Consider the following 27,997-nt stretch of genomic DNA (forward strand, 5'->3'; position numbering starts at 1 on the left):
ATTTCCTCGCATCCTCCTCTGGAGCTCCCTTAAGCAGAGCTCTTAATCCCTTCTCCTGGCACACCAGGAAACAAAGAGGCAAGAAAAAGTCTCTTGTCTCTTTGGCAGCTCCAGACTTTTTACTGGAGTCCCTCTCAGCTAGCCGTGGTGCAGTATCCCCCTTCAGGCTGTGTTCATGCAGCCACCCCCAGTCCTCTCCCTGGGATCTGACCTCCGAAGCCCAAGCCTCAGCTACCAGCCACCACCCGCCCTGGCGGGTGAGCAGAGAAGCCTCTCGGACTGGTGAGTGGTGGTCGGCACCGATCCCCTGTGCGGGAATCTCTTCGCTTTGCCCTCTGCACCCCGGTTGCTGTGCTCTCCTCCGTGGCTCCGAAGCTCTCACCCTCGCCACCAGCAGTCTCCTCTCACGAAGGGGCTTCCTAGTGTGTGGAAACATTTCCTCCTCCACAGCTCCCTCCCACTGATGCAGATTCCATCCCTATTCTGTTGTCTTTGTTCTTCCTTTTTTTTTTTTACCCTACCCAGGTCCGTGGGGAGTTTCTTGCCTTTTGGGAGGTCTGAGGATTTCTGCCAGCATTCCGTAGGTGTTCTGTAGGAGTTCCACATGTAGATATATTTCTGATGTATTTGTGGGCGGGAAGGTGATCTCCACGCCGTACTCTTCTGCCATCTTGAAGCTCCTCAGGAGGAAATAATTTCAGGAACTCAGCTTGGTAGTCAGCATTGTCTTCTGCTAACTTACCTCTGATTTCTAATGGCATTTTTATCTCATGTAAGTGTGTGTGTGTGTGTGTGTGTGTGCGCGCGCGCGTGCACGTGTTTGTACACATATATAATTAAATATACACACAAGTCCATTTTCATTCTATTCCTATAGTAGAGGTCACTTGAATTGGCCCTATGATTCACCACATACTTATTCAATAAGTATTTTGTCCATAGCTAACCCTGGAAGCAAACAAGTGACTATAGATATCTTCTCAGGATTTCTCAATATTCTCCACTCTGAAGCAGGTTTTTGAAGATGGACCAAAAGACCACAGTCACCCTCCTTGAGCTTGCTGCAAAGAGTCTGCTGAATAATGAGCCTGCAGCTATCCATGCCCTGGACGAAATCCCAAGAGACCTCTTTGTTCCATTGTTCAAGGCTGCCTTCTTGGGTGGGCATAAGACGATACTAAAGGCAATGGTGAGGGTTTGGCCTTTTCGCTGTCTCCATATTGGGTCATTGAACACAAGGGAGTCATACCATGACATCTTGGAAGCCATGATTGATGGTCTGCAGATGCTCCCTGCCAAGAACTCTTCCTCTTGGTAAGACTATGAGTAGTAGAGACACAAGGAGTCAGCAGGAGGGTATGCTGTAGCCTGGGGCAAGGGAATACCTAACCATCTCCCAACAGTAGACAATGGTGAACACTGCAGTCTTTGCAGAGCTGTCGGTCAGCACTTGGGGTCACCTTCGGGACTCTATTGCTTTATAGTGTTGATTATAGAATAGAGGTGCTTGAGGATACTATGAATGGATTTGAGTGTGATTACACACAAGTGGAATATGGGCATTGAGACAGGGAAAGCCTGGAGGTGAAGGAGGGGGTGGGGAAAGGATGAAAGACGCTGCATTTGTGTGGAAAGAACTTCTTGGTGAATGGCAATGAAGTGAAAACCAGGGTTAAAGTGCACTGTCCCTGCTTCTCATCATTGATCTTGCTGGGTTATATTAAAATCAGCTATCTCTCATGTGTTCTGTCTCTTCCTTTCCTTCCAGGGGGCCCAGACTGAGGATCCTAGATTTAAGGCATGACCCGGACTGTAAGACAATATGCTCTGAGATTGGGACCGCATTCCCTTTCTGTTTTAAGTCATGCCTTTACTCTCAGCACTCTATCCTTAAGATAGAAGAAGCTCAGCATAGTGTCATGTGCCTCGGGATTGGTAATTCCGGGTCTGAGACTCAGTCAGCTCAGGAACCCATGGAATTACTAGTGGATATTTCCCTCAACAGTACCTTGAGAACAGAGCAATTCCTCTCTTTCCTTTGTAGTAAAATTCAGCAGAACTTTGGGTCCTTGCACGTCTGCTGCAGAAATTTGCAAATCGATAGAATGTCTGGCCACAGAAATATCCTGCAGTTTGTGGATCTGGGTTGCATTGATCACCTGGAAATGGATCAGGCTAATCTGAGTGAAGTCGTCACCCTTTTGGCTCGGGTGATCCACCTTTACAGCCTTACTCTGTACAACATGCCCTTTAAATATTTTGAGAGAAGGAACTTCAGATCTTTTCTCCTCTGCCTTGGGCGGCTGGACAATCTCCAGGAGCTCAGCTTATCTTTCTTCTGCCTCACAAATCAGCTGTACAAACTGCTCAGGTGAGGGGGTGGGTAGGAACCTGGGTTCCCCGAACACCTCATTGTTAAGACAGAAGAGACCATGCTTGGATCTTCCTAAGCTCCTTGTAACCCATTTCTCTTTTTGCCTCAGCATAGGCACTGCTGGGATTTTGAATCTAGCCGGGGGAGAGAGGGGTACCTTACGGTGAGCAGCAGATGAGGTTAGAAAAGGAAGCTGTGCTCATACATTCATTCATTCATTCAGTGGCCGTGGGCAGACCCTAAAAGAAGTCTGTAAATGTATTGGTGAAAAAGACTCAGTCCTTCTCCTATTGGACTTTACAGCTCTCTAGAGCGGAAGAGGAGGCATTCAGATGGAGAAACATTAAGCTATAGGACTAATGCACATGCCCATGGATGGGCCCCAATAGTTAACACTGCCAGATAATTTTGCTCCTGTATTTCCCCCAAGCCTTAGACCCTGAATGGAGAGCTTGTCATCTGGGAACTAGTCTAAGGAAACCCTCAGTTGGCTGCTTTCCCAGACCCATCCTCGCCAAATAAGTGAATCAGATGCAACACTGATTATGTCGTATATACTAAGTGCATGCAATTTCTTCACTTAATCTTTCCCGCAGTTCTTTATAATAATTACTACTGTGCACGTTTTCAAGATTAAATCCCTGTACCTCAGAGTTGTAAAGTAACTTTCTCAGGGTCACAAATGTATAAAGCCTGATCCCAAAGTCCACAATGTTAACCACCTGTTGCAAACCGTGAACACAGTACTTTATTCTAGAGCCTTAGGTACCTATAATTTGGGGCTCATTGCCCTCATTCTTCTGAAATAACCTTATGTTTTTCTCTCTATAGAGTTGTGCCACGTCAGTTGGATACACTGTATCTACCTTACTGTAGCCTTTCTAACAGAGATGTCACTGTCCTGTCCGAGAGCTCTCAGGCCACCCACCTAAGGGTATTGAGTCTCAGTAACAACCATTTCTTCTCCGAAGTTTATGAGCCCCTCCAGACTCTGTTGGAGAAGGTCTCAAGCACCTTGCAACATCTGGAGATAGACAATTGTATGATAACTGATTCTACTCTTTCTGCCGTCCTCCCAGCCCTGAGCCACTGTACCCACCTCAATTTCCTTAGCTTTGCCTTCAATCCCATTACGATGCTTGTGCTCAAGAGCCTTCTGCAGCACTTGACATCCTTGATGAAGCTGAAGTATGTGATTTATCCTGTCCCTCTCCATTGCTACGAGGAAGGGAATTTTCATGACAGTTTGGACCGACAGAAACTTGCTGAAGTTCAGGCTCAGTTGGAGGCGATGCTGCACAGGGCACAGCGGGACGACATGAAATGGGTCACTTGTGATTTCCACAGTACAAGGAGGAGTTTCAACACTGATGTGTGGCCATGAAAGCGTTCACTTTTTTTTTTTTTTTTTTTTTGCCTGAAACCCAAGTTTGTAGAGACACATATGTAAAGTTCTACTATTCTATGAAACTGGGGTTCGGAACACTGGATAGGTAACCTGATCTCTATAAAAGAGGAACTTTAAAAAGGAAATAGAGGAATTTGAAAGGTCCGCTGGGTCTCTTGACTGCCCTCTACATCTTCTGGTTACTAACCACAGTGTTGGGTATGTGACATAAGCTGACCCAGTCATGGTACATCATTTCCTTATCCACACTGATTGGTTCACTTATCCATTTATGGGCACTTGACGCAAGTCAGATCAATTGAAACTCTTCCTAGAGGTGGTAGTTGTTGATTAATTTAACCCTCTAGGGACCTGCAAACTTCTTGTGTTTCTGATTACCTCAGGTGTCTTATGAGAAACCATATGCAACAAAGGAAACAAACAAACTATGCCCACTACCTACTTGGTATCCTCATCATCATACTGCTGCCTGATTTCCCAGGTCTCAGATCCCTGGCTCAGTTATTCCTTATTCCACACACATTCACCAAGTATCTGTTATGATTTAGGTACTTTTCCAGGTGCTAAGAAAGATAAAGTCCCTGATCTCACTCAGAGTGTAGACATTCCTACGATTTATCAGTTTCTCTAGTCTTTCTTAGAGGACTTGGGAAATTATTTATTCCCTCACAACACAGTATTTTTTTCACTTTTTACCCTTACATAGTCTGCTCAAATGATATTGGCCTTTTTACCCTGTTGGATAGCTGCTCAGGCCTCAGGTCATGGCTTAAATGTTACCTCCTCTGATAGGTTTTCTCTTACTTCCCCATTTAAGTAGATTCATTCTTCTGCTGCTTTTTCTTAAGGTACCATGTGTATTTCCTTCATGGTACACATTGTTGCATATGTGTTTGCTCCCTGTGCTCTTCCACTAGAGTTGCACTGCTCAGTATGGTGCACACTAACCATATGTGGCTTCTGAATTCTAGAAATTCGTCTACTCTCATATGTGATGTACCCTAGGTGTTGAATGCACACTGTGTATCCAAGAGTTAGCAAGAAACTAAGGATGTAGAATAACTAATTGCTAATTTACATGTATTGTTTACATGTTGAAATGATAACATACTGCATATCAAAGACAGTAAAGGTAAAAGAATGTAAATAAATTCTTTATATCCTTACGTGTTAAAATGATAGCATTTTATTTCAAAGACTTAGTAAGAAAAATGTTATAATAATTACCTGTTTATATGTTTACATGTCAATGTGATAAAACATTGCATTCCAAAGACTAATTGAGAGAAAATAAAGTTAATAGGTTGTTCCTATTGTTTATATGTTGAAATGGTAACATAGAAAATGTCAATGATCTGATAACAGAAACCAATGGAAAAATAATTAGTATTTTTTGTATTGTGTTTCCTGGTTGAAATGAAAATAGATTGCATTTTCCTTGTTGAAATCAAGACAGATTGCAGTTTAAAGACTTAGTAAGAAAGAAGAATGTAAAAGTAATGAATGATGGTTACATTGTTTCCTTGTTGAAATGATAACACACACATTTTAAAGATTCAGTAAAAACTTTTTTACAATTATTTTTTCTTGTTGCTTACATGTTGAAGTGATAAACTGCATTTCAAAAAGAGAAAGTAATGTAAAACTTAATAATTAATAAAAATAGTGAATAACTTGTTCTTACCTCCATTTTGCTACTGCATTTCTGACTTAGAAAGACAAACGTTAAATAAATTGTATAGGTTGTTGCTTTGTTGAAATGATAACACATGGCATTTCAAAGACATCATAAAATAAGAATGCAACAAGGCCACCAATACCCTGACACCAAAGCCAGACAAAGACACTACAGAAAAGGGAAATGAGAGGGCAATATCTTTGATGAATACAAATGAAGAGGTCCTGGACAAAATATTAGCAAAACAAATCCAACAATTCATCAGAAGGACCCTACACCATAAATCACGTAGGATTTATTCCAGGGTCACAAGGATGATTCAACATTTGCAAATCAATCAGTGTGAGACACCACATCAACAAAATGAAAGATAAAAATCACATGATTATCTCAATAGACGCTGGAAAAGCTTTTGACACAATTGAACATCCATTCATGACAACAACTCTGAACAAAGTGTGTATAGAGGGAACATGATGCAACATGATAAGGGCATTTACGACAAACCCACAGCCAACATCATAGTGAATGGCGAAAAGCTGAAAGACTTTCCACTACATTCAGGAAGAAGGCAAGGATGCCCACTGTCACCACTTATATTTACCATAGTATTGGAAGTCCTAACGACAGCAGTCAGACGAAAGAAGAAATAAAAGATACCCACACTGGAAGGGAAAAGGTAAAACCGTTACTCTTTGCAGATGACATGCTTTGTATAGAAAGTTCTAAGCCTCCAACCCAAAACTATTAGAAGTAATGAATGAATTCAGCAAACATTCAGGATCCAAGTTTAACATACAGAAATCTGTTGCATTTCTATACACTAATAATGAAATATCACAAAAGAGAGTTTTTCTTTAAACTCTGTTTAAAATCACAATGAAAAGAATAAAACATCTAGAAGTAAACCTAACCAGGGAGGTGAAAGCCCTATATGAAAACTATGATACAGTGATACAGGAATCTGAAGATGAACAAAGAAATGGAAAGATATCCCATGCAGTTGGATTGGAAGAATTAATATTGTTAAAGTGTTCATACTTTCCAAAGTAATCTACAGATATAATGCAATCCCTATCATATACACATTAAATTTTTCACAGAACTAGAACCAAGAATCCAAAAATTCGTATGGAACCACAAAAGACCCCAAATTGCCCAAGCAATCTTGAGAAGAAAAAGGAATAAAGCTGGAGATATAACCCTCCCAGACTTTGGACTATGCAACAAAGCTATTCAAAACATCATGGGCCTTGGACTACCCTGGTGGTGCAGTGGTTGAGATTCCACCTGCTGATGCAGGGGACACGGGTTCGTGCCCCGGTCCGGGAAGATCCCACATGCCGCGGAGCGGCTGGGCCCATGAGCCATGGACACTGAGCCTGCACATCAGGAGCCTGTGCTCTGCAACGGGAGAGGTCACAACACTGAGAGGCCCATGTACCACAAAAAAAGAAACAACCCCCCCCAAAAAAAAAACAGCGTGGGCCTGGTACAAAAACAGACACATTGATCAACAGAGTAGAATAGACAGTCCAGAAATAAACCGATGCACGTATGGTAAATTCATCTACAGAAAAGGACGCAAGAATATACAATGGAGAAAAGGCAGTTTCTTCAATCACTGGTGTTGGGAAAACTGGTCATCTACATGTAAACAAAGGTTAGAACATTCCCTCACAACATATACAAAAATAAAATGGTTTAAAGACCTAAATGCAAGACGTCAAAACATAAAACTACTAGAAGAGAACATAAGCAGAACACTCTTTGACAAAAATCATACCAATATTCCTTTGGATAAATCTCCTAAGGCAAAAGGAATAAAAACAAAAATAATCTAAACGAGACCTAATTAAACTTAAAAGCTTTTGCACAGGAAAGAAAACCATCAACAAAAATGAAAATAAAAAATAAGGATTGGGATAAAATATTTGCAAATGATGTGACCGACAAGGGGTTAATATGCAAAATATATAAACAGCTCATAGAACTCAATATCAAAACATTTTTCCACAGAGCATCTTAAGAATGAGTGTTCCAGAAAATATTCTGTGAAGATCTGTCCACACTGTCTCCTACCACTTTAAAACCTTGTGCCTTTGCTTTCTAAGAGCAAGAGAATATATGTTTATAATTATTATAATCTCTTCTTCTTCTCTTTAAGAAATTACTTATTGGTCTGAAATGCATTTTATCTTATCACATCAGCCAGACTCTCTCCTGCTTAAATCTATTCACTTTTTAGTCTTAAAAGGTAACATCAATTTCTAAACATATGTGTGATAGCATGGTGGCAAAGAGAAGTGCATAAGTGCAAATCATTAAGCAGTCTTATCTATAGCAACAAATATAGTGCCCCCTCTGGAAAGCAAAGTACAACTTACCTGTCAGGATGAGCAGACACCATACCTCTCATTTTATACAAATATCCCACACTTTTCCAAAACAATTTTATTATTATGTAATAATTAAAGCTGCCATGTTTTGAGTCCCTATAATGTGTCAAGCACTGTGATAACCTCGTCATGTAAGTTAAGTCATTTCAACCTCAGAAAAATCCTGAGAGGGTGTTATTTCAGTTGGCAGATGAGATACGTGAGTCAGGAGAGGCTGAGCTATGCTGTGGTCATAGACAATCTCCAAATCTCACTGGCTTATTCCTCACTCCCACTACATGTCCATGGCAGGTGCACGTCTATCACAGGATGGTGGATGTCAGAGATCTGATCTCTTCTTACTGGAATGATGTGGAGACTGAACCCGACAGAGCAGCCACAATGTAGAAAGTTGTTGATCGCAGTGCCCGAGGGAAAGAGGGCCCTGGGCCTGGAGGGAGGTCTCACACCAACAACCATATGTTGTGGCCCAGAATTATTTCACATATCACTCAAACCCATTAGCCAGAACTAGTCACATTTATGGCCCCGCCCAAACAAAGGGGATAAAGCAAGAAGTGCAGTTCTGCCAGGGGCCTGGAACAGGGGAGAAGTGGAAACACTTGGCAAACAGGACCACTGACTGCTGCATGATGCAACTGAAATGCAGAGAGATTGAGTACTTGTGTAAAGTCACATGGGCAGTAAGGGACAGAGCAGGATTTGAATCCAGACAGGTATGTTTTCAAAGTCGAGGTTGTTTACATACTCTTTTCTATATTGTATGCTATTCTCTTAAATGAAATACATATATATTCTTGACCCCTGAACAATGCGGGGGTTGGGGATGCCGACCCCCTGCACAGTCAAAACTCTGCAGATAACTTTTGAGTCCCCCCAAAACGTAACTACTAATAGCCTACTCTTGACTGGAAGCCTTCCTGATAACATAAACAGTGGATTAACACATATTTTGTGTGTTATATGTGTTATATAGTGTATCTTGCAACAAAGTAAGCCAGAGGAAAGAAAATGTTATAAAGAAAATCATAAGGAAGAGAAAGTACATTTACAGTACTGTACTGTATTTATTGATACCGAAAGTTTGCATCATCTGCTTACAAAATGAATCGTCTGTCCGTCAGTAGCAACATCAATACTGTCTCATATGATACAAAACATGGTACATGTTATATGTACTACTAATGCTAGACACCAAAAGTAGAAAGATAGTGTGAAAAAAAATTCATATTTTTTAGAGGTATAGGGATTAGTGCATTGATAACGAAGAAGCAGCAATATGATTGCTTTATGGTTGTCTAGGTGATGGATACCGTTGCTTCATGGTAGCCTAGGCCATACGCTAATGAATGAATCATTATAAAACTTTTATGGCATACAGTATCACAGTCATATTCATAATACAGCATGGAAACATTGTTATACTAAAAAAAGCACATACCTGTGGTGATGATAGGCTGATGCGTAGTTTCTCCATTTATGAGAGAGACAGAGACAGAGAGAGACAGAGAGACAGAGAGACGTACTGAACGGGTATGTAATTCTTTGAAAGCAAAGTTGTAAAAGAGTAAGAAAACAAACACGTCATTAATTTTTTATTAAATATCACTCACCTTATGACTGTGTAAGGATAGGCTATCCACTTCAATACCTGTCTTGTACACGATGTTCTACATGTGTATTTTTTATACATTTGTTGAAAAAAATGCACATATAAGCAGACCCACGCAGTTCAAACCCTGTTGTTCCAGGGTCAGCTGTACTTATAGTAGAGATCCTATTACTTCAGTGCTCCAGTTCCCTCTTCCTTAATCATCTGATGTGCCAAGAGTGGAACTGAATAGACGTCGTGGCAGTGGCAGCATTGCAAAGCTTTGGGGCTCCTCCAAACAGATGAATGGATTGGATATATGAGTGTTCATTATATTCAAACATAAAAATTAGAAAATAAAACCTGGAGTTAGATGAAAAGCCTGTTCATGGATCATTTACTTTATAAAAATTAATCTCATGTCTTTCCACTCTTGTCAAGGAAAAATAATAAAAATAAGAACAGAAATTAACGGAACTGATAGGAGATATGACAGAGTTCAACAACAACAACAAAATGCTAGCTGCAAGCACTTTAGAGAGATAAGAAAATAAGGACACATCTGGCAACAAGGGTCAAGAAAATTAGAGATAAGGCACGGAGAAGCCACTCTGAAATGAGAAAAGCTGTCACACTTTCAGTTTCAGCAAAGATTCAAAAGATGCAAGTGTTATGGAAAAGATATGCTGATAAATTTAAAATTTAGAGAAAACAGATAAATCCCAGAGAAACACAGGATCTTCCATGCTAAAGAAACAGAAAATCTTAATGTTATTAAAAGTATTCTTGACAAAGTATACACGAGAAGGCAAAATTATTAGCCAATCTCAGATAGTTACACAAATGCAAAAAGTATACATAAATTAATAGCAAGTTAAATCCTGCCATGGCTAAGACAGGAAACACAGTATGACAAAGTCGTGTTTAACCCCAAGCATGCCACGCTGGTTCAACATTAGATCTGTGAAGTTAATTTAGCCCAATAGTGAAATAAAGGAAGGAGGAAAGGAGGATTATCACAAAATATTCAGTAAACAAAGGCCTACAAAAATTGAAACAACTAATCAGCAGTAAAACTGACAATAACAGGAATTCTCAGCAATTCATAAATTGAAAGGTGTTTCTTTAGACTGACAACAAATATTAAAAAAAAGAATAAACTGCATCAAACATCATACTTAACAGCGAAACGTTGGAAGCATTCCCTTTAAAATCAGAAGACAGACAAAGATGACTTACATGACCATTTTGTTTTAGCATCACACTACATTTCCTAGGCACTACAGTGAGCCAGAATGTATATATGCATCTATACACATGTGAATTAATAAATGTGTACAAGGGAAAATAAAGCTGTCAAGAAAACATAGTTACCTTCATGTAAATTCAAGAGAGGCTAAGGAAATTAAGATTAATGATAGAGATTAATAAGTTTGTTGAGGATAAGACAAATATACACAAAATAATTGTGACAAGTACAAAGTACCATTTTCATTCTGAATATACCATTTACAAAAGCAAAAATTATAACGTTCTATAAAACCAACTATGAATCGGATTCCATTGGCAACTCTTCAGACATACCTGAACACTCATATGCTTTCCTGTTCTTTAGTGAACAAAAAGCTAAAGACATGAAACCAGTGTCTGTGTGTGTGTGTGTGTGTGTGTGTGTGTGTGTACACATTAAGTGGAACCCCTTACAGCTCGGTTTTAAATGGGATCTCGGTTGTATCAAGCATATGTACCATCCTGAGAATTGAAGGTGTAAATGAATGACATGGGAGCCACGTAAGGCTCAGTGACTTGGTTAGCTGTGTATGATGGGAGGGGTCTCTGGTTCTTATGGAGCAGTCACAGCAGAGTGCCTGGAATGCATACATGTCAGATAACACACAGGCAGCAATGGTGTTTCAGCTATAGCAATCCCAAAGCGTGAGTGGACTTCCCCTGGCTGCATAGCATTCAAGCCGGCTTTTCTGGCCCTCACAGAGTTTTTGTCATCTATGTAATATATTTTATTAACAATATCTTATTTTTATGAAATACCTATTAGAATGAATAGCTGGCATAGGCAAGTGGGAACTTTGATTGATAGAGTCCTTGACACCAAAATTGGTTCAAGCCAAGAGCCCTGGAGGAAGTGGGAATCTGAGAAAAGTTATTTGGCTTAGGTGCATCTGAAGACAGTAAGGATCCAACTGACATTAGAGGATGAAATATTGGTGTCCCATGGCACACAATGGTGAAACAGTTGCAGGAGTTGTCGCCTGTGGTCACTTGAATGAAATGCCTTTGAAGTCAATGTGTCCGTGGTTCAAACAGATGTTGTTAGGGACTCAGAGGAGGCTCCCTTCCCCACAGCACAGAGAAACATGTTAGTGAGGAGGGCATCTTCATCTTCGAAGTGTTCTGAAGTGGCTGACTTGTGTAGGCCACAGAGGAGATGGGAGATCCCCTCATTTCAGTGGGGATGTTGTGGTCGTGGAGTTGCAGGCCCAGTAGGAGCACTTAACCTCCTGCCTCAAGGTGAGTGCTGTTTACCTTAATAAGCAGCAAGGCTGGAAGGGTAGTCACATTGGTTTGACCTACAGCAATCTTTGAAGGTGGCTAATTGATCAACAGATCCCTTGGATCTTGAAATATCTGAACATATTCCAAAGTTGCATTTGATCAGTGTAAAAATAAATAAAATATAAATATTTATTTATAATAAAATATAAGAATATTAAAATTAATAAATCAAGCGCTAGATCTGGTGACTTGAGCTATCATGATGGCAAATGGTAGTCCCTTACTCAATTCCCACACTTGACCCAGAATACGATGAATGAGTGGACTACTGAGGAAGGACCCTACAGTGAAGTCGCAAGTTACTGCAGTAAATCTTCTTCCCAGGCTTAGCCAAAGGGACCGTCAGCCATTTACCGCTCTTACTGTGCATTTGCTTTAAGGACAATTGCTCTAAGCCAGAGCTCAAAAAACTTTTCCTGGAAGGGCCAGATGACAAATATATGAGGCTTTGCAGGCCTTGCAGTTTCCGATGGTGCTATTCAGATCTGCATTGTAGAGCAAAAGCTGCCACTGACACAGCATGTATCTCTTCCAGTAAAACTTTATATACGGACAGGGACATGTGAATTTCAAGTAATTTTCACATGCCAGGAAATATGATTCTTCTTTGGATTTTTTTAACCATTCGAATATGTAAAACATTCTTAGCTTGCAGATCATACAGAAACAGGCTCGTGGGCCATAGTTTCCCAATCCCCACTGTAAGCTAATGGAATCACTAGGTCCCCAAAAAGAGCACTGAGTGGAAAGTCAGCAAAGTGAGGTGGCAGGCATTCCTAAGGTCTTCTGCCAAGCATAACCCCAAAGCTGATGCCTTTTAACATAGTGGTTTTCAACCTTGGTTGCACACTGCAACCACATGAAGAGTTTTAAAAATGTGATTGCTTGGGTCTGCCCCCAAGTCTGTTTTAATTGTTGTGGGTGTAGGCTGGCGCTAGTGATTTTTTCAATCTTCCCAAGTGACTCTAGTGTGTAAACAAGGTTGAGAACTGCCTGAACAATTTAAATGATGAGAGTGCAAGTATTTTACAATATTTAGTTTAAAAATCTTATAATTGTGCTTTTGAAATAATAATATTCCAATAATGAATACATAGAATATTCCATTCATAATAAATACATAACAGTGTTTGAAAGTATGAAATAAGAATTCCCATGTAATAAATGGAAAATGCTCTCCTTCAAGGAAGGAAAGAAAGAAGGGAAGGAGCGAGGGAGTGAGGAAGGGAATGGGAAAACACAGTGGTAAGGCAGGGGCCACCAGTGGTAGGGTCAGGGAAGAAGGCTAAACCACTGATGAGCCCAGAGCCAGGTATGGGTTAAAGCCAAGCATCCAGGAGCCCAGGGCTGACTCGACAGTGAAGTCTTCTCTTCAGGAGACGGTCACAACCCAGGGTAAGCGTGGAAGGGACAGAGCAAACACAACACGTGGAGTGATTGGCACTTAGGGAAAAGGAAAAAGAGAAAAGCCTGGAAAAGACCTAAAGAGAGTATTTCCCTAGAGAGATAAAAGAGTGGTAAAGGTTGAAATTATATCCATTGTATAAGAAGAGAACACTGACCAGGAAGATGGCTGATTGAACACAAGGGTGGACTTTCACTTCCTCCTGAAACTTCATTAAAACAACATGAAAGGTAAACAAATCAATACAATGGTATATTACCCAGCAATAAAAAGGCAGGAATACGGGTGGATCTCAAGAAAAAAATATAATTATGCTAAGTTAAAGAAGCCAGACACAAAGGAGTACAGGATGTGTGATTCTATTTATACAAAATTCTAGAGCAGGAAAAGCTAATATATGGAAATGGAAAGCAGATCAAAGTTTGCATGGGGCCAGAGGAAGAAGAGGAGATTAACTGGGAACCTTTAGGGAGAGTGGTATGTGTTCTATATATTGATTAAGCTGGTGGTTAACCCTAACCCCTGATTTTTACATGTAAGGAACTGTGGATCAGGAAATGTTGGGTGAGTCATGTAAAGTGTTGCAGCTTGTTAATCAGCGAGGAGATACTCATATCTGCTTATCAATTATAAATTGTCCTTGTTATGCTGCATAGGGAGCCAACAGGTTAGTGCTTCACCCTAAGCACCTGGGAAGATGCTGACCCAGACACAAACATCCTTTTATTCAAGCAAAGCATAGATCTGAACGAATAACTATTGTGCATTCCAATCACACATTTATAAACATAGTTGACACTCTCACGCGTTCCTTGGCCTTGACTTCTTAATGTTAAATATTACACATAAAGAAATAGGGCTTCCCTGGTGGCGCAGTGATTGAGATTCCGCCTGCTGATGCAGGGGACACGGGTTCGTGTCCCAGTCCGGGAAGATCCCACATGCTGCGGATCGGCTGGGCCCGTGAGCCATGGACACTGAGCCTGCGCGTCTGGAGCCTGTGCTCCACAACGGGAGAGGCCAAAACAGTGAAAGGCTCACGTACCGCAAAAAAACAACAACAAAAAAACATAATCATTCATTAATATCTTCTTCTGAGGAACCATACTATAATATACAGTTTTATACCGAGGTTTTTTTTTTTCACATTGTATCATGTGTTGTCAGGAATATTCTGTCTTGCATTTTGCAACCTACCACTTAAACCCAATCTGTTTCCTTTTTTTTTAGTATCTTTAATGGAGGATAATTGCTTGCTTTACAATGGTGTGTTAGTTTCTGCTTTATAACAAAGTGAATCAGTTATACATATACATATGTTCCCGTATCTCTTCCCTCTTGCTTCTCCCATGAGACTGGCAGCCACATTCATGGTGCTTCTTGCTGGTCCCAGGGGTCATAATATGGATCTTGTTCTCCCCCAAAACTGTGATTGTGCCCTCTGACCTCTATGGAGGACACCTGAGGGTATGGCACAGAGGATGAGTTTTGTTTCCCACAGCCCCTCCCAGGCATGGAGTGACTTTCTCGGTTGTGTCTCTCAAAAACATCTAAAAACGTATCGTACCCATAGCTGCCTGGGGTAAGGGAAAGAAGATAAGGCAATCAGGTGAGGGTGATGAGGAAAGTTCTTGGGGGAATAAGAGTTTTGAAGGGCATAGCAGAGATTCCAGAGTGCAATGCATATGTACAGGGTAGGACACAGGCTCAGCAAAGGTCTGACAGGAAGCCAAGCTTGCACATGTGGCTGACCTTTGGGCTCCTCAAAAGCTGGAGGTGAAGGCTAAGTCAGAGTTGGAGGCAGCCTGGCTAAGCATTGGTGGAGTGTCCCAGATCAGAAGCCAATCTGCAAAGACTAGACAATATTGTTTTCCTTTCCTTTTTGGCTCCAGGCCCTTCAGGAAATCTCTGTCAAGTCACTATCTGACCACTGATGAAATAGGACAACTTCTGCGAGCACGTATGACAAGGATTTCAATCTTTGCAAAAATACGTATCCCAAGGTGTGTATATACTACCATTTGTTTACCCACTCATGCCTTGATGGACAGATGGGTTGTTTCAACCTTTTGAATATAATGAGTAATGCTGCTGTGTGCATTCACGTACAATAATTTGTTTTGGCACCTCTTTCATTTCTCTTGGGTATACAGCTAGGAGTGCAGTAGCTGGGTCATATGGTACTTCTGTGTTTAATTTTGTGAGGAACCAACAAACTGTTCTCCACAGCAGCGAAACCATTTTTATCCCCACCAACAATGTACAGAAGTTCCAATTTCTCCACATCCTCACCAAAGCTCTTCTTGTTATGTTTCTTAAAAAAAAAAGCTACAGGCAATGTAGTAGGTGTGAAGTGGCATCCTATTGTGTCTTTGATTTGCGTTTACTTAACGACTAATAGATTTTCCTCTGATCATTGCTTTTGCTCTGTCACACAAGTTTTGGTATGCTGTGTTTCCATTTTCAATTGTCTAAATGTATTTTTAAATTTCCCTACTTGATGCATGATATATGTAAACCCATCTAGCTGGGACATAAAGGAGTTTTGACACATGCACTTTAAATCCCATTGCTATCCCATTTTTGAGCAGAATCTTCATGTTTTATAAATGGAAAAAAATTGTATAAAAACCCCACTTGTTTGGGTTAGAAGGTGCCTCCTCCTCAGGGAGGAAGGCAGGGACGTTCAGGCCTGGACCTACTGGCTCGTGACTGGGGAAGGGAAGAGCAATGGAGGACACACGACATACAGCTTGCAACAGCACTCTTTATTATGAAACCAAACAGCAATCGTGAGTGGGGAAAAGACACAGAACAGCCGACCCTTCAAGTGGCTATGTTACCTGGCCTACAACGTAACTTGGGATTCTTGGTCAGCCAGGCCTCCAACCCCAGGCATGGACGTGGCCTGAGGCTGGAGATAAAAGATGATGTGGATGAATACAAGGATGACATCCAAGGGCTCCTTTTAGGGGATTTCTTTGAAGGCCTCCTCTGGGATCTTGTCCTCGGTCTGGAGAGAAGGAGTCGGAATGTCAGAAGAGCCCGCTCCCCAAGTTCCATTCCCAGGACACTGACCTTCACCTTCTTGGCCTCCCTGAAGCCCCAGGAATGTTCATCTTTACCCCACTTGATTCCAGACCTCACCTTGAGCATACTGCAGACCTGACCAGCTCTGGTGCAGTTCCATTCGTTGTCCTGAAGGCACCTGCAGTGGGATAACAACAGGTGATCTCCATTAGTACGACAGTACAGTTACGCTGACCATGCAATGCCACCACGAAATCTATGCCACTTTCTTGCTGGGACACATGTACCAGTATGAACACTATGTGTAATGACGAAGAAAGACCCAGTGAAAAGCAAACCGTCTACCACTAGCATTCATGCCCACTAGAATTCAAAACAGAAAAGTAGAGCTGGGCAAAAGAACAAGGGAATTCAATATATACTGATCAAGAAAGATGTTCAAGAAAATAACAAATGAAAAATTCTAAAGTACACGTCTCCAACCATCTTTTATTGAGATATAATGCACACACCACTTTAAAGTATACAAATCAGTGCTTTTTCGTACATTCACATGATTGTGCAACCACCACAACTATCTAATTCCAGAGTACTTTTACCACCTCAAAAAGAAGCTCCTTAACCATTAGTGATCACTCCGTATTCCTCCCCGTCCCCCAGACCCTGGCAACCACTAATCTGCTTTTGGTCCCTGTGGATTTGCTGATTCTGGACATTTCATACAATATTTGACTTTTTGTGACTGGCTTCTTTCACTTAGCATCATGTTTTCAAGGTTCATCCACGTCATGACGTGTATCAGAACAGTATTCTATTTTATGAATGAATAATATTCTACTATATGGATGTACCAAGATTTATTCATCCATTCATCAGCTACAGGACATTTGGGTTGTTTCCACTTTTCGTCTATTATCAATAATGCTGCTATGAACGTTCCTGAACAAGTTTTAGAGTGTACACATGTTTTCATTTCTCCTGGTAGGATACTTAGGAGTGGGATTACTGGGTCTTATGGTAACTCCGTGTTTAACATTTTGGGGAAGTACCAAAATGTTTTCCCAAACCACTGCTCCCTTTTATATTCCCATCATAACACATGAGAATTCCAATGTCTCCACATCCTCACCAACACTTGTTATCATTCCTTTCACTAATTAAAGCCATCTAGTGGGTGTGACCTGGTAACTCACTGTGGTTTCAATTTGCATTTCCTTGGTGACTAACGATGTTGAGAAGTTTCTCATTTCCTTCCTGGCCATTTATATGTCTTCTTTGGAGAAATGTCCATTCAGAGCCTTCCCCCAGTTTAAAAACATTGGGGTGTTTGCCTTTTTATTGTTGAGTTGCAAGGGTTCTTCACATATTCTTGCCGGATATGTGATATGCAAATATTTTCTCCCATTCTGTTGGTGGGCTTGTCACCTTTTTGATACTGTGCTTTGATGCTCAAGAGGTTTGAATTTTGACGAAGTCAACAATTTATCTACTTTTTTTCTTTGGTCGCTTGTGCTTTTGGTGTCATATGTAAGAAATGATTGCCTAATTCGCGAAGACTTACACCTATGTTTCCTTCCCAGATTTTTATAGTCTTAGCTCTTACTTTTAGATCTTTGATCCATTTTCAGGCTAGGTTCGTACATGGTGTGTGAGTCAGGGGTCAAAATTCTTTGGTTTGCACACGGATACCCACTTGTCCCAGCACCATTTTTTGAAAACAATATTATTTTCCCATCAGATTTTTTCAGCACTCTGTCTGGTTGATAATCAGTTGACCATAAATGTGAGGGTTTATCTGCGGACTCTCAGTTCTATTCCACTGATTCATACACTGTCCACAGGCCAGTACCACGTAGTCTTTATTACTGTGGCTTTGTAGCAAGTTTTGAAATTGGGACGTGTGAGTCTTCTAACTTTGTTCTTCTCTTTCGAGATTGTTTTGGTGCATTTCCATATGAAGTTTAGGATAACCTTGTCAACTGTTGCAAAGAAGGAGTCTGATAGGGACTGCATTGAACCTAGTTTGCTCTGGGTAGTACTGCCATCATAATAATATTGCCTTCCAACCCATGAAAATGGAGTGTCTTTCCATTTACTTAGGTCTGCTTTATTTTTTTCAACAGCGTTTTACAGACTCTGGAATATGAGATTTGCACTTCTTTTGTTACATTTGTTTCAAAGCGTTGTACTATTTTGATGCCATGGTAGCTGGGCTTGCTTTCTTAATTTCATTTTCGGTTGTTCATTGCAAGTACATGGAAATACAAATAAGTTTTGTATATCGGTCTTGTATCCTGTAACTTTGGTGAACTTGGTTATCAGTTGTAGTAGGGTGTTTTGTTTTTTTGTTGGTTGGTTGGTGTGCGTGTGGATTGTCCTGGATTTTCCATATACAAGATAATATCACTGAGCATTATACTATCTTGAAAACCCTTTACACATATACTAGTATGATACCTTTCTCATGGGTTCACTTTTATTTTTGGAAGCAAAATATTCAAAAAGCTATTTTTCCAAATTGCTTTCGAGTTTCCATGATTCACTCCCCTACCGTTCCAACCCAACCTCATTCCCATACACACCCAGCACTCACTTCTGAGACCACTCGAGTTTCATCCCAGACAGGGTGGAGAAAGCCTGCACCATCTCCTGCTGCTCCTGGGAGAGGGAGGAGGGTGTAGGCATTGGGATGGAGAACGCACTCTGAGTCTCACTGGGGCTGGCGTCCCTCACAAACAGTTCGTCTTTCACAATGCATAGACTGGAGGATAAACGGGCACTCAGACAACTGGACAGATGGACCACCCCACACTCCAAACAACGATCCTGCTCCCACTGCCACTCAGCAACTAGATTCCTTCCATACCCCTGCTGTGTCTGTCTCCCAGGTTCCATAACTAGTACCTCTGCCCCTCCCCACAGAGCCCACCTTTGGAGAGACTGTCTATCACCTTCACTCGATTAATAGGTTTATCCCCAACCCACGGGCAATTTCACATTTACCCTTTACCACAGCCCAAGGGCTGGATGCTCTGATCCCCATTCTCGGAAGAAGACACTGAGTCACACAGAGGTCATGTGACTTGACCAAGATCACACAGTGAGTGAGTGTTGTGTCAAGGAGAGAACCCACAGGCCGATTTCAGAGCCCATGCTCTTCTTAACCACTAGGCTAGACTGCTCCTGGGATCTCCCTGCTGGCTTTCCACAGTACCGAGTAAACCTAAGGTCTGCACCACCACATTCCCATGCCCCTGAGCCCAGGCGGGGATGTGCATCCCCGCCCACTAAAGGGCTCTCACCTGCAGTAGCTGGCAGGGGTAGTGATGAAGGTCCGGGTGAAGGCACGCACACAGCCCTGAGAACTTCCTTCCACTTCAACAGCAAACAAACAACAGTACCCCTGAGAGCCACACGTGCTCTGCACGCTCACATGGTGTTGCCCAGTCAGGGAGTGACTGGACACTCATGCTGAGAGGGCAGCTGTTCACGGTTCCAGGGTGTTGGGAATGGGGAGGGCAACTATAGGAGCAGTCTGCGCCCAGTGACAGGGTCCCTGACAACCACTACACAAGTTCACGGGACACGTTCTTTGCAGCTCCCCAAGAGGTGGATACTACTGCCCCATTTTGCAAATGAAGAAACTGAGAGGTTTAGTAACGGCCCATGTTCTCAGAGTAAGTATCCGGGTAGAGAGCCACCAAACTCCACAGCCTATGTCCCCAACGCCCAGGGTGTGCAGGGCACACAGGCGTGGACACAGCTCAGACCTGGATTGTCTGTGGGAAGACTTGAGGCCTGGAGAACACAGCGGGAAAGGGGAAGGGAACGGGAGGGGAAGGAATGGAAGGGAAGGAAAATGAGGGGATAGGAAGGAAATGGAAGTGAAGGGGAAGGAAGGGTTCAGGGAACCTGGGAGCTTCTGTGTGTGAGCCTGGCCAGGGGAAGGCAGCAGTGGGGCATCTGGGGAGGGGGTCTACACACACTCACCTTTCTTGAACACCCCACTGACGGAGAAACAGAGAATCATCTCCTGAAAGGGAAGAGCCCAGGCACCCAGTCACCACCTCCACCTCCTACCCACCTGTGGCTTCCTGGGCCCGCCCGAGGGAGGAGGCAGGTACTCACCATCTGGAACCACACGTGCACCCAAAGGACCTGAAGTCATGCTGAGTCTTGGGCAACACACAGAGGGTGTGCACAATAACACATTTTGTGTGTTTCAGCAGCTAGGCCCGCAGGTCTGTGAAGGGAGGGGAAGCGAACAAAGGTCAGGGGCTGCCACGCCCTGGGCCCTATGATTGACCCCTTCACCGCCCTTTCCCACACAGTCTTCCCATCACACACTCACGCGGGTCCTTGAGCTTCTTTATATTCCTGCTGTCCTTGAAGTACTTGCACAAGCTGCTTCTAGGAGACAAAGAGCAACAGTGGGTGGTGGGTGTATGCAGGAGCTGGCCTGTGTCTGCTGGGAAGCCACACGACCCAGGAGCAGAGTCTAGGCTGTGATGCTCATGGGGCTGGGTCCTCGGAATGGAAGGGAATGGTCAGGGAGGAGCAGGCCTCCTCGAGATAAGCACAATGGATATGCTGGTCGGTCTCCACACTCATGGATCAAGTAATACCTGAGGGAGAGTAATGAGGACAGTCGATCTCTGTGGTCTGGACCTCAAATTTGACTTGAGAACTCCGATGAGCAGACCTGTGCTTAGGTCTCCTCAACCCTCCTAGCCCTCCTCCCCTTGCTCAGATTCCCAAGGGTACTTACTGCTGCAGGAATTGCAGGACTAGACTCTTCAGTGTCACAGAGCCTATATAGCATTCCTGGAATCAAAAGGCATTTGAGATTGTGTGGCTGATAAGGGATCTGTGGCTCTCCTGCAACTCACCAAATGTTGTTTGATCCTCTTCATCACCTTGCAGGGCTTTATTATGTAGGGAGTGTCAACGTCAATGATAATTGGTGAGGGTAACTCCTGGCCATCCTGGAGAAGTGAAGAGGAAATCAGGATTGGAGATCAGGGGAGTGGCCCTGGATGACTGGGAAAAAAGTTTGGTCAAGGAGGGTGAGGGTCAGAGGTCAGGTGTGAAAGGGCGCTGAAAATTCCATGGGAAAGCTTACAGTAGATGTCTTCATCATGAGGTCTTGGAAGTCTCTAGTGTTATATGCAACTTGTGTGTGTGTGTGTGTGTGTGTGTGTGTGTGTGTATTTATGGGTATTTTTCCAGAAAGTATATCCATGTCATTTTCAGGAGTCCATGTGCCCCAAAATGGTTAAGGGTCTGATGCCAACATGTACTCTAGGCAAGAACCAAAGGGCTTGAGGGCAGGTGCAGAGGTCACCGATATTAGTAAGAGACAATGATTTTCGTAGGCACTTACCAGGCATAATAACTTTGGAAAACATTCTCTGATGGCCCTGTCCAAAACCAAAAATAGCGAAGAGGTGGTTGATAGTTCAACTTTGCAATGCTTCCTGTGAGTTAAAACGCTAATACCAAAAACAGAGATCAGTGAGTTCTGGCCCAACCAGCAGCCCCATTTGCACACCTCTGCTTCTGATTTTAAGGGTTTTCAGTCCACTTCCCTGTTGAGCACTGATTATCTGTCATCCTACTGTCCGAAAGGCACTGTCTCCTCATCTCTCTCAGTACCTTCACTTTAATATTCCTTCCCTCCCTCCCTCTCCTTCGCCTTGGTAGCTCCCACCCAGACTACTCAGACTCCCTTCTCCAGTGCCACAGGGACCAGCATTTCAAACCCATGCTGCAGGGCTTCCTTCTCCTCCCTTCCTTCCTCCAGGGCCCCACTGAAGGCTGTGGGGAGAAGAGGGCATGGAGTGGGAGCCCAGGGCCCTGCCACCTCACCGGGAGTCCAGCACTCTGGCAAGACCCAGACACCCCCCCGGGATGGCCCAGGATGCTGGGCCAGGGAGGTGAGTGAGGTGGGGCTCAGGAGGCAGGGAGGGAGATGGAGGGGATGAGGACAGAAAGGGAGTGAAGGTAGGAGGGGAGAGATGAGAGAGACCTAGGGGCACAGAGACAAGGGAGAGAGAGAAAACAAAGGGAAGGGAAAGAAGCTCTCCCGTGGTGGGGGTCAGGGAAGAAGAGAGAAGAAAGGGGAAACGGCACACCCGTTGCGGCTCTTCAGCTGACCCAGAATTCCCCAGACAGAGAAGCTAGGAATGGAAACAATGCACATGTTGGGCTGGGGGCCCACTGGATACTGGCTGAAACTTTGTCACCTGAGTGAGCATAGCCAGACTTGGGCATGGGAAAACGAGCAGCCATGGGGGCAGATCTTCCCCAGATGGAGGAAAGGGTCAGGTACCAGCTCTGTATGGGGCTGAGGATCCGTGGCCCCCTCTGATGACCACCGTCTTCTCTCCCGATGACCCCTGCACCTGTCTGAGTTGGTTCTTTATCTGAGGAATCATACCTGTCTCAGGCTGCCCAGGGCTCCTGTGAAGGACCAGGCGGGATGCTGTGACGTGTGCAGGGAGGGATGGCAAGTGCCCCTGAGAGGCCTGTCCTTCTGTCTCCTCTACCGCCTCTGCCCTCTGCCTTCCACTCCTGCCTCAGGAAGCCCTCTGATCACTGGCGGGAGCCCACGTCTGGCCCCTTCACTCAAGGAGCCCTGCTTTTTCCCAAGCTGGACCCCAAGGAGGGTCCAATTCCTGGCACTGGGCCAGCAGAATGGATGTCATGACAGCAGCCACCCACGGCCTCAGCCCTCAGCATGGCGCAGGAAAGCCCCCATGTCAACCTGGGAGAGGAGGGTGGACCCCTTTGGAGGCAGGGGAAGAGGGCCCCTCTCAGAACGGGGGAGGCACACCCCAGCTCAGCACGAAGAAGGAAGGCTTCGCTCAGCAAGAGGCCCGGGACTGGAGGGCCCTTCTCAGTCCAGGGCGCCAGCATCTGGATCAAGGCTGGTCGCTCCTGGTCCTGGTGAGGAGGAGAAGCCCTGCTTCCTGGGGCACACTCTTGGGAGGCCTTGGTGCAATATAGCTGGGCGCAGAGAGCTGGAAACAGACCCCAGAGCACCTGCTGAGGTGAGCAGGTCAGGGGAAGGAAACTCCTCACCGGTGATAGACACAGAGAGAGCAGAAGGTGGGGCCTGTGATCCTCCCAGAAGACCAGGGCTGCCACCTCTGGCAAAGGGGCACTGTCACAGATAGTCTAGGCTCCCATGGGTGAAGGTCACCAAGAAGGGTGACAGGGTGTTCACACTGACCTTACATAGGTGGACTGGTCTGCGAAGGTGTCACACAATGGGTTCCCTTGCAGCCACAGCTCTTCAAGCTTCAGCCCTTGCATCTTGCTCAACTCCCACACAGACTTCAGCTGAGAAATATGGGGCAGAAGTGGGAAAAGGAATCCCAGGGAAAGAGGGACATCTGGATCTCTGCACACCCATACCCCTGCCCTCCCTCACAGGTACCTTCACCTGCCTCCTGTCATCACTCTGATGGCCACTAACACGCCCCCTCTGCTCTCAACCCAACTTTGACCTGGCTCCCTCTTCTCACCTCATTTTCAGAGACATTCAGGATCTTGACCGTGGGGGCCACCTGTATAATGTCAGACAGGCCATCCAGCTGGTACAGTTTGTTGCTGCTCAAGTTCAAGGACAACAGCTTTGGGGCAAGAAGAGGTAGAGTGAAGATTACTATTGAGGACCTTGGAGACAAATCTGCCCTGCACCCCAGCTCTTCCACCCCCTACCCTAATACCAGCACTGGGCCTACAGCCTCACCTCAGGGAAATTCTTTTCGATGACATGCAGGGTGGCAGCCATGCAGCTTCTTCGATTCAGAATTATATCAATATCATGGCCTACCAAGTCTTCAGGAAGGAGAGGGGAGGGAATCAGATGGCTGAGTGGGGTCTGGGGCCAGCACCAGCCCCTCCCCACGTTACCATCCCTAAGTCACCCTCCAGGAAGACCCCTCTGCCCTCGCCTGCCCTAGAATTACTGCTGTCAGCCATACCTGGGTCAAAGCGGAGCCTCTGGAGGTCAAGAGCTTGCCGGGAGACATCAAATCGTTTGCGCAAGGTCAGCTGTGGAGAAAGAGATGGAGACAGCTGCTCTGAGGCTGTGGTGATGGCAGGGAAATCGGGGGTGAGGGGGACGGGGCACTGGAGGAAGGAGAGGTGGGTCTGAGCGCTGGCACACAACACGCCTTGAGTCTGCATTACCTTTAGCTGCTCCATTTCTTCTGGCTTCAACTTATCCCGCACAGAGTAGGGAACAGCGGAGGGGCCGACAAAGACAGGTATCTGCAGGAAGCAGAGGTGGGGTAAGCACCAGGAACTCTAGTTCCAAAGAAGACAACCAGCCCCTGGCCTGTCCTCCTTCCTCAGGATGAGGTACACGTCACGCCCTCGACACACACCTTTCGTCTCTCCTCGTCACAAATCTTGTAGCTGACATCCATCAATGCACGGGCAGTGCTAGCTTCCTGGACAAAGAACTGAGCCCCATTTTGCAAAAAGTGGAACTACAGGGAGTGAATGCAACAGCAATAGTATCAGAAGCCAACAGACCCTGCTGAACCAGGTCTCCCTCTCTCCCCCTTCCCTGTGCCCACGCGTCTGGCTCCGGCATCCTCTCTTACGTCCACTGGAGTGAAGGGGACACTGCAATGGCTCTGGATTGAGTTCATTAGCCATGTCTTGTCATACTTCATCCCACAAGGAATCTGAGGATGAAAAGAAGGGATGGGAGAGAGGACAGACAGCAGGGTATTTAGGCTGGAGGACGAACCTTTTCCTGTTATTTTCCGGCCTTCTACTGAGCTTGAAAGGGCTTCTAAAGAACGGACCACTGGCACGATTTCTTATGGGTGTGCATAACATGGATTTCCTAAATACTCTCTCTCCAGTCAAACTCTGTTCCACATAATGAAGGTGACAGAGATGATCTTCCTTTTATAAATTTCCAGGAGATCCTACCCAGTGCAGATACTGCTTGCCCCTCAGACAAGGTCTCCAGAGGCTCGACCCTCCATCTCCCACACTCAGCTTGCCAAGCTGAGACCTCCAATGTGGAGTTGCTCCATATCCTTGGCAGTAGTTTCCATCTTTGCTTTGAGACAGGCTTCTCCGTTCTCCTCACGGTCAGCCTGTTCCCTTTACATTGCTTCTCTGAATCTGCCCTTAGGTGAACAAGACTTTTAACTCCTGGTAATAAAAGGGACAGATTACAAACTGTCCCCAGTGAAATAAACCATCATCTCTACATGAGACCAACACAACTGCCCCTGGCTTTTCTCTCCTGCACATTCCATACATTATTCAGGATACTCACTGTGACCCTGAACCAGCTCCCTGAGGTTCCATCATGTGTGTTCTCCCCCATTTCTCTCTCCAGACGTTTTCTCTTTCTCCACACAGTCTTATGCATGTGGCCTTCACTGTGCCATCTCACTGTCCTCTTGTTGCCTTGGATGGCACAGGGAGAGCTGCAGGAGGGATGTGGAAAGAAGGAGGGTGAGGGGCCATAAGTGCTAAGAAAGTCTTCTGTACACCCTGGTCTCTTTGACACCAGCAGTACAATTAGCTTTGCTCAACCATTATTTCACTTCGAGCAAGCTTCTGTTTTGCAGTGAGAGAAGAAAAACAAGTCCACGGAGACTGAGAGAGGTGCATGGTCCCAGGGGCTCCTGTGTACAAACCCTGCTGCCTGGCCACTTACTGTCTAACTTCGGGGTCCTCCTGGACATCCCTCTTCACCACGTTTCCAGCATCCTCCTGGAGATGTGAGGGCTGAGGCTCACACCCATCGTGTTTGTAATGAGGGCTCCTCTCGCCAGAATTACCTGGGAAAGAACTCCAACCTTTCTTTCTTCCTTGAGGTGGTCTACCACCATCACTGTATTCTGAAAAGAGGAACAAAAATACAAGTTTGCAGACACATCTGTGGTCCACTTACCACGTACCATGTCTTAGGCTAACAGCATGGTAGGGCAGGCAAAGTGCCAACCTGGCCTAAGGGACCAATCCCACAAACCTCAGAAAGGACACTCTTCTGCCTGTCCAGAGAGGGCAGCCTTATCCGACAGATGGCACTATCAGGGGAAGAATCGAGGAGGAGCAGGATGAGGAAGAGGAGGACAAGGAGGAGAAAGAGAGAGGAGAAGGAGGAGGGAGGAGAGGACAACTGCGGTGAAACTTTTAAAACAGTGGAGCTGGACTGATAAAGAACCGTGGTGTATGCGTCCATGGGTTAGACTGGACAGCAGTCATATATATACCAGGAAGGCACCCGAATCTTGCCTTCTCTCAGGACTTTCCAGCAACCGCACCAATACCTCTCTTGTGCTTGACAAATCCAATGAGCCACCAAACCGATTCCACTAACAACCAGCAAGCTGGCTGGACTTCCTTTGCCAGTGCACTAGGAGCTTTAATGTCAGGTGGCACTGATGTAACAACCTCCTGAACTGTCTCCCTTCCTCCAGCCTTGCCCTGAACAATAGGCTGTTTGAAAGAGCCAGAGTGAGCTCTTTATTGGGCCAGCCTGAAATGCCTTTCAGCTCAGCAGGCAACTCTTCCTCACTTCAGCTCTTCTATAACAAGGGTGTGAATGATAACCTGGAATGATGTGTCAACCACCATTTCCCAGTGTTTTGGGATCCTTCTATTTGCTTTCTATTACTGGTTTCTAATTTGATTCCATTGTGGCCAGGGAGCACATTCTGGGAGATCTCAAGTCTTCTTATTTTTTTAAATAATTTTCTTTCTTTATTTATGGCTGCATTGGGTCTTCATTGCTGCACACGGGCTTTCTCTAATTGCGGCTAGCGGGGGCTACTCTTTGTTGTGGTGCATGGACATCTCATTGCAATGGCTTCTCTTGAGCTCTAGGCATGCGGGCTTCAGTAATTGTGGCACGCGGGCTCAGTAGTTGTGGCTCGAGGGCTCTAGAGCACAGGCTCAGTAGTTGAGGCGCAAGGGCTTAGCTGCTCCGCGGCATGTGGGGTCCTCCTCACCAGGGCTCGAACCAGTGTCCCCTGCACTGGCAGGCAGATTCTTAACCACCGCACCACCAGGGAAGTCCCTCAATTATGTTTGAATTTACTGACAATTGTCTGATGGTCAAGGAGATGGTCTAACTTGGTGAATGTTACAGAGACCCCCGGGGAAAAACCTGTACTCTGCTGTTGGTGGGCGGACTGTTCTATTTATGTCATGTACATCTCCTTAGTTTACTGTGTTATTCAGGTTTTCTATATCCTTGCTGATTTTCTCCCTAGTAAATCTGTCACTTGCTAAGAGGGAGGTGGGTGTCAAAGGCCCCCACTATAATTACAGATCTGGTTCTTTCTCCTTTCAGCTCCACCAGCTTCTGCTTCATGTACTTTGAGGCTCTGTTGTTTGGTGAGTATGCATTTAGGATCTTTATGTCTCCCGGGTGTCCTGATCCTTTCATCATTCCGTAAGGCTTTGGCTCTTGTTCATTTTCTTTACTCTGACATCTACTGTACTGCATACTGAAGCTACAGGCACGCTTCGAAAGTGTCCTGGGTACACTTC

At 44.6% G+C, this 27,997-nt stretch overlaps 2 protein-coding genes across 2 annotated transcripts; one reads left to right on the forward strand and one right to left on the reverse strand.

The window, feature by feature from the left end:
• Window positions 1-1,024: 1,024 nt before the first annotated feature.
• On the forward strand, window positions 1,025-3,758 carry LOC309796250 (melanoma antigen preferentially expressed in tumors-like; the record flags this gene model as incomplete). The annotated part of the gene is made up of 3 exons (XM_082609294.1): window positions 1,025-1,314; window positions 1,769-2,371; window positions 3,206-3,758. 3 exons carry the CDS (start codon window positions 1,025-1,027, stop codon window positions 3,756-3,758), a joined length of 1,446 nt encoding a protein of 481 aa, XP_082465420.1.
• A 12,639-nt stretch (window positions 3,759-16,397) lies between these two features.
• On the reverse strand, window positions 16,398-27,953 carry LOC309796251 (nuclear RNA export factor 2-like; the record flags this gene model as incomplete). The annotated part of the gene is made up of 21 exons (XM_082609295.1): window positions 16,398-16,442; window positions 16,508-16,637; window positions 19,053-19,220; window positions 19,762-19,834; window positions 20,450-20,492; window positions 20,544-20,634; window positions 20,811-20,869; window positions 21,349-21,444; window positions 22,185-22,276; window positions 22,899-23,032; window positions 23,694-23,803; window positions 23,989-24,096; window positions 24,216-24,304; window positions 24,451-24,520; window positions 24,659-24,739; window positions 24,856-24,960; window positions 25,078-25,161; window positions 25,770-25,923; window positions 26,157-26,340; window positions 26,773-26,941; window positions 27,774-27,953. The coding sequence occupies 21 exons, from the start codon at window positions 27,951-27,953 to the stop codon at window positions 16,398-16,400; spliced, it is 2,265 nt and encodes a 754-aa protein (XP_082465421.1).
• Between the last annotated feature and the right edge of the window lie 44 nt (window positions 27,954-27,997).

The sequence above is a fragment of the Mesoplodon mirus genome (genome assembly GCF_964341445.2).
Source record: "Mesoplodon mirus genome assembly, chromosome: X".
NCBI lineage: Eukaryota > Metazoa > Chordata > Mammalia > Artiodactyla > Ziphiidae > Mesoplodon > Mesoplodon mirus.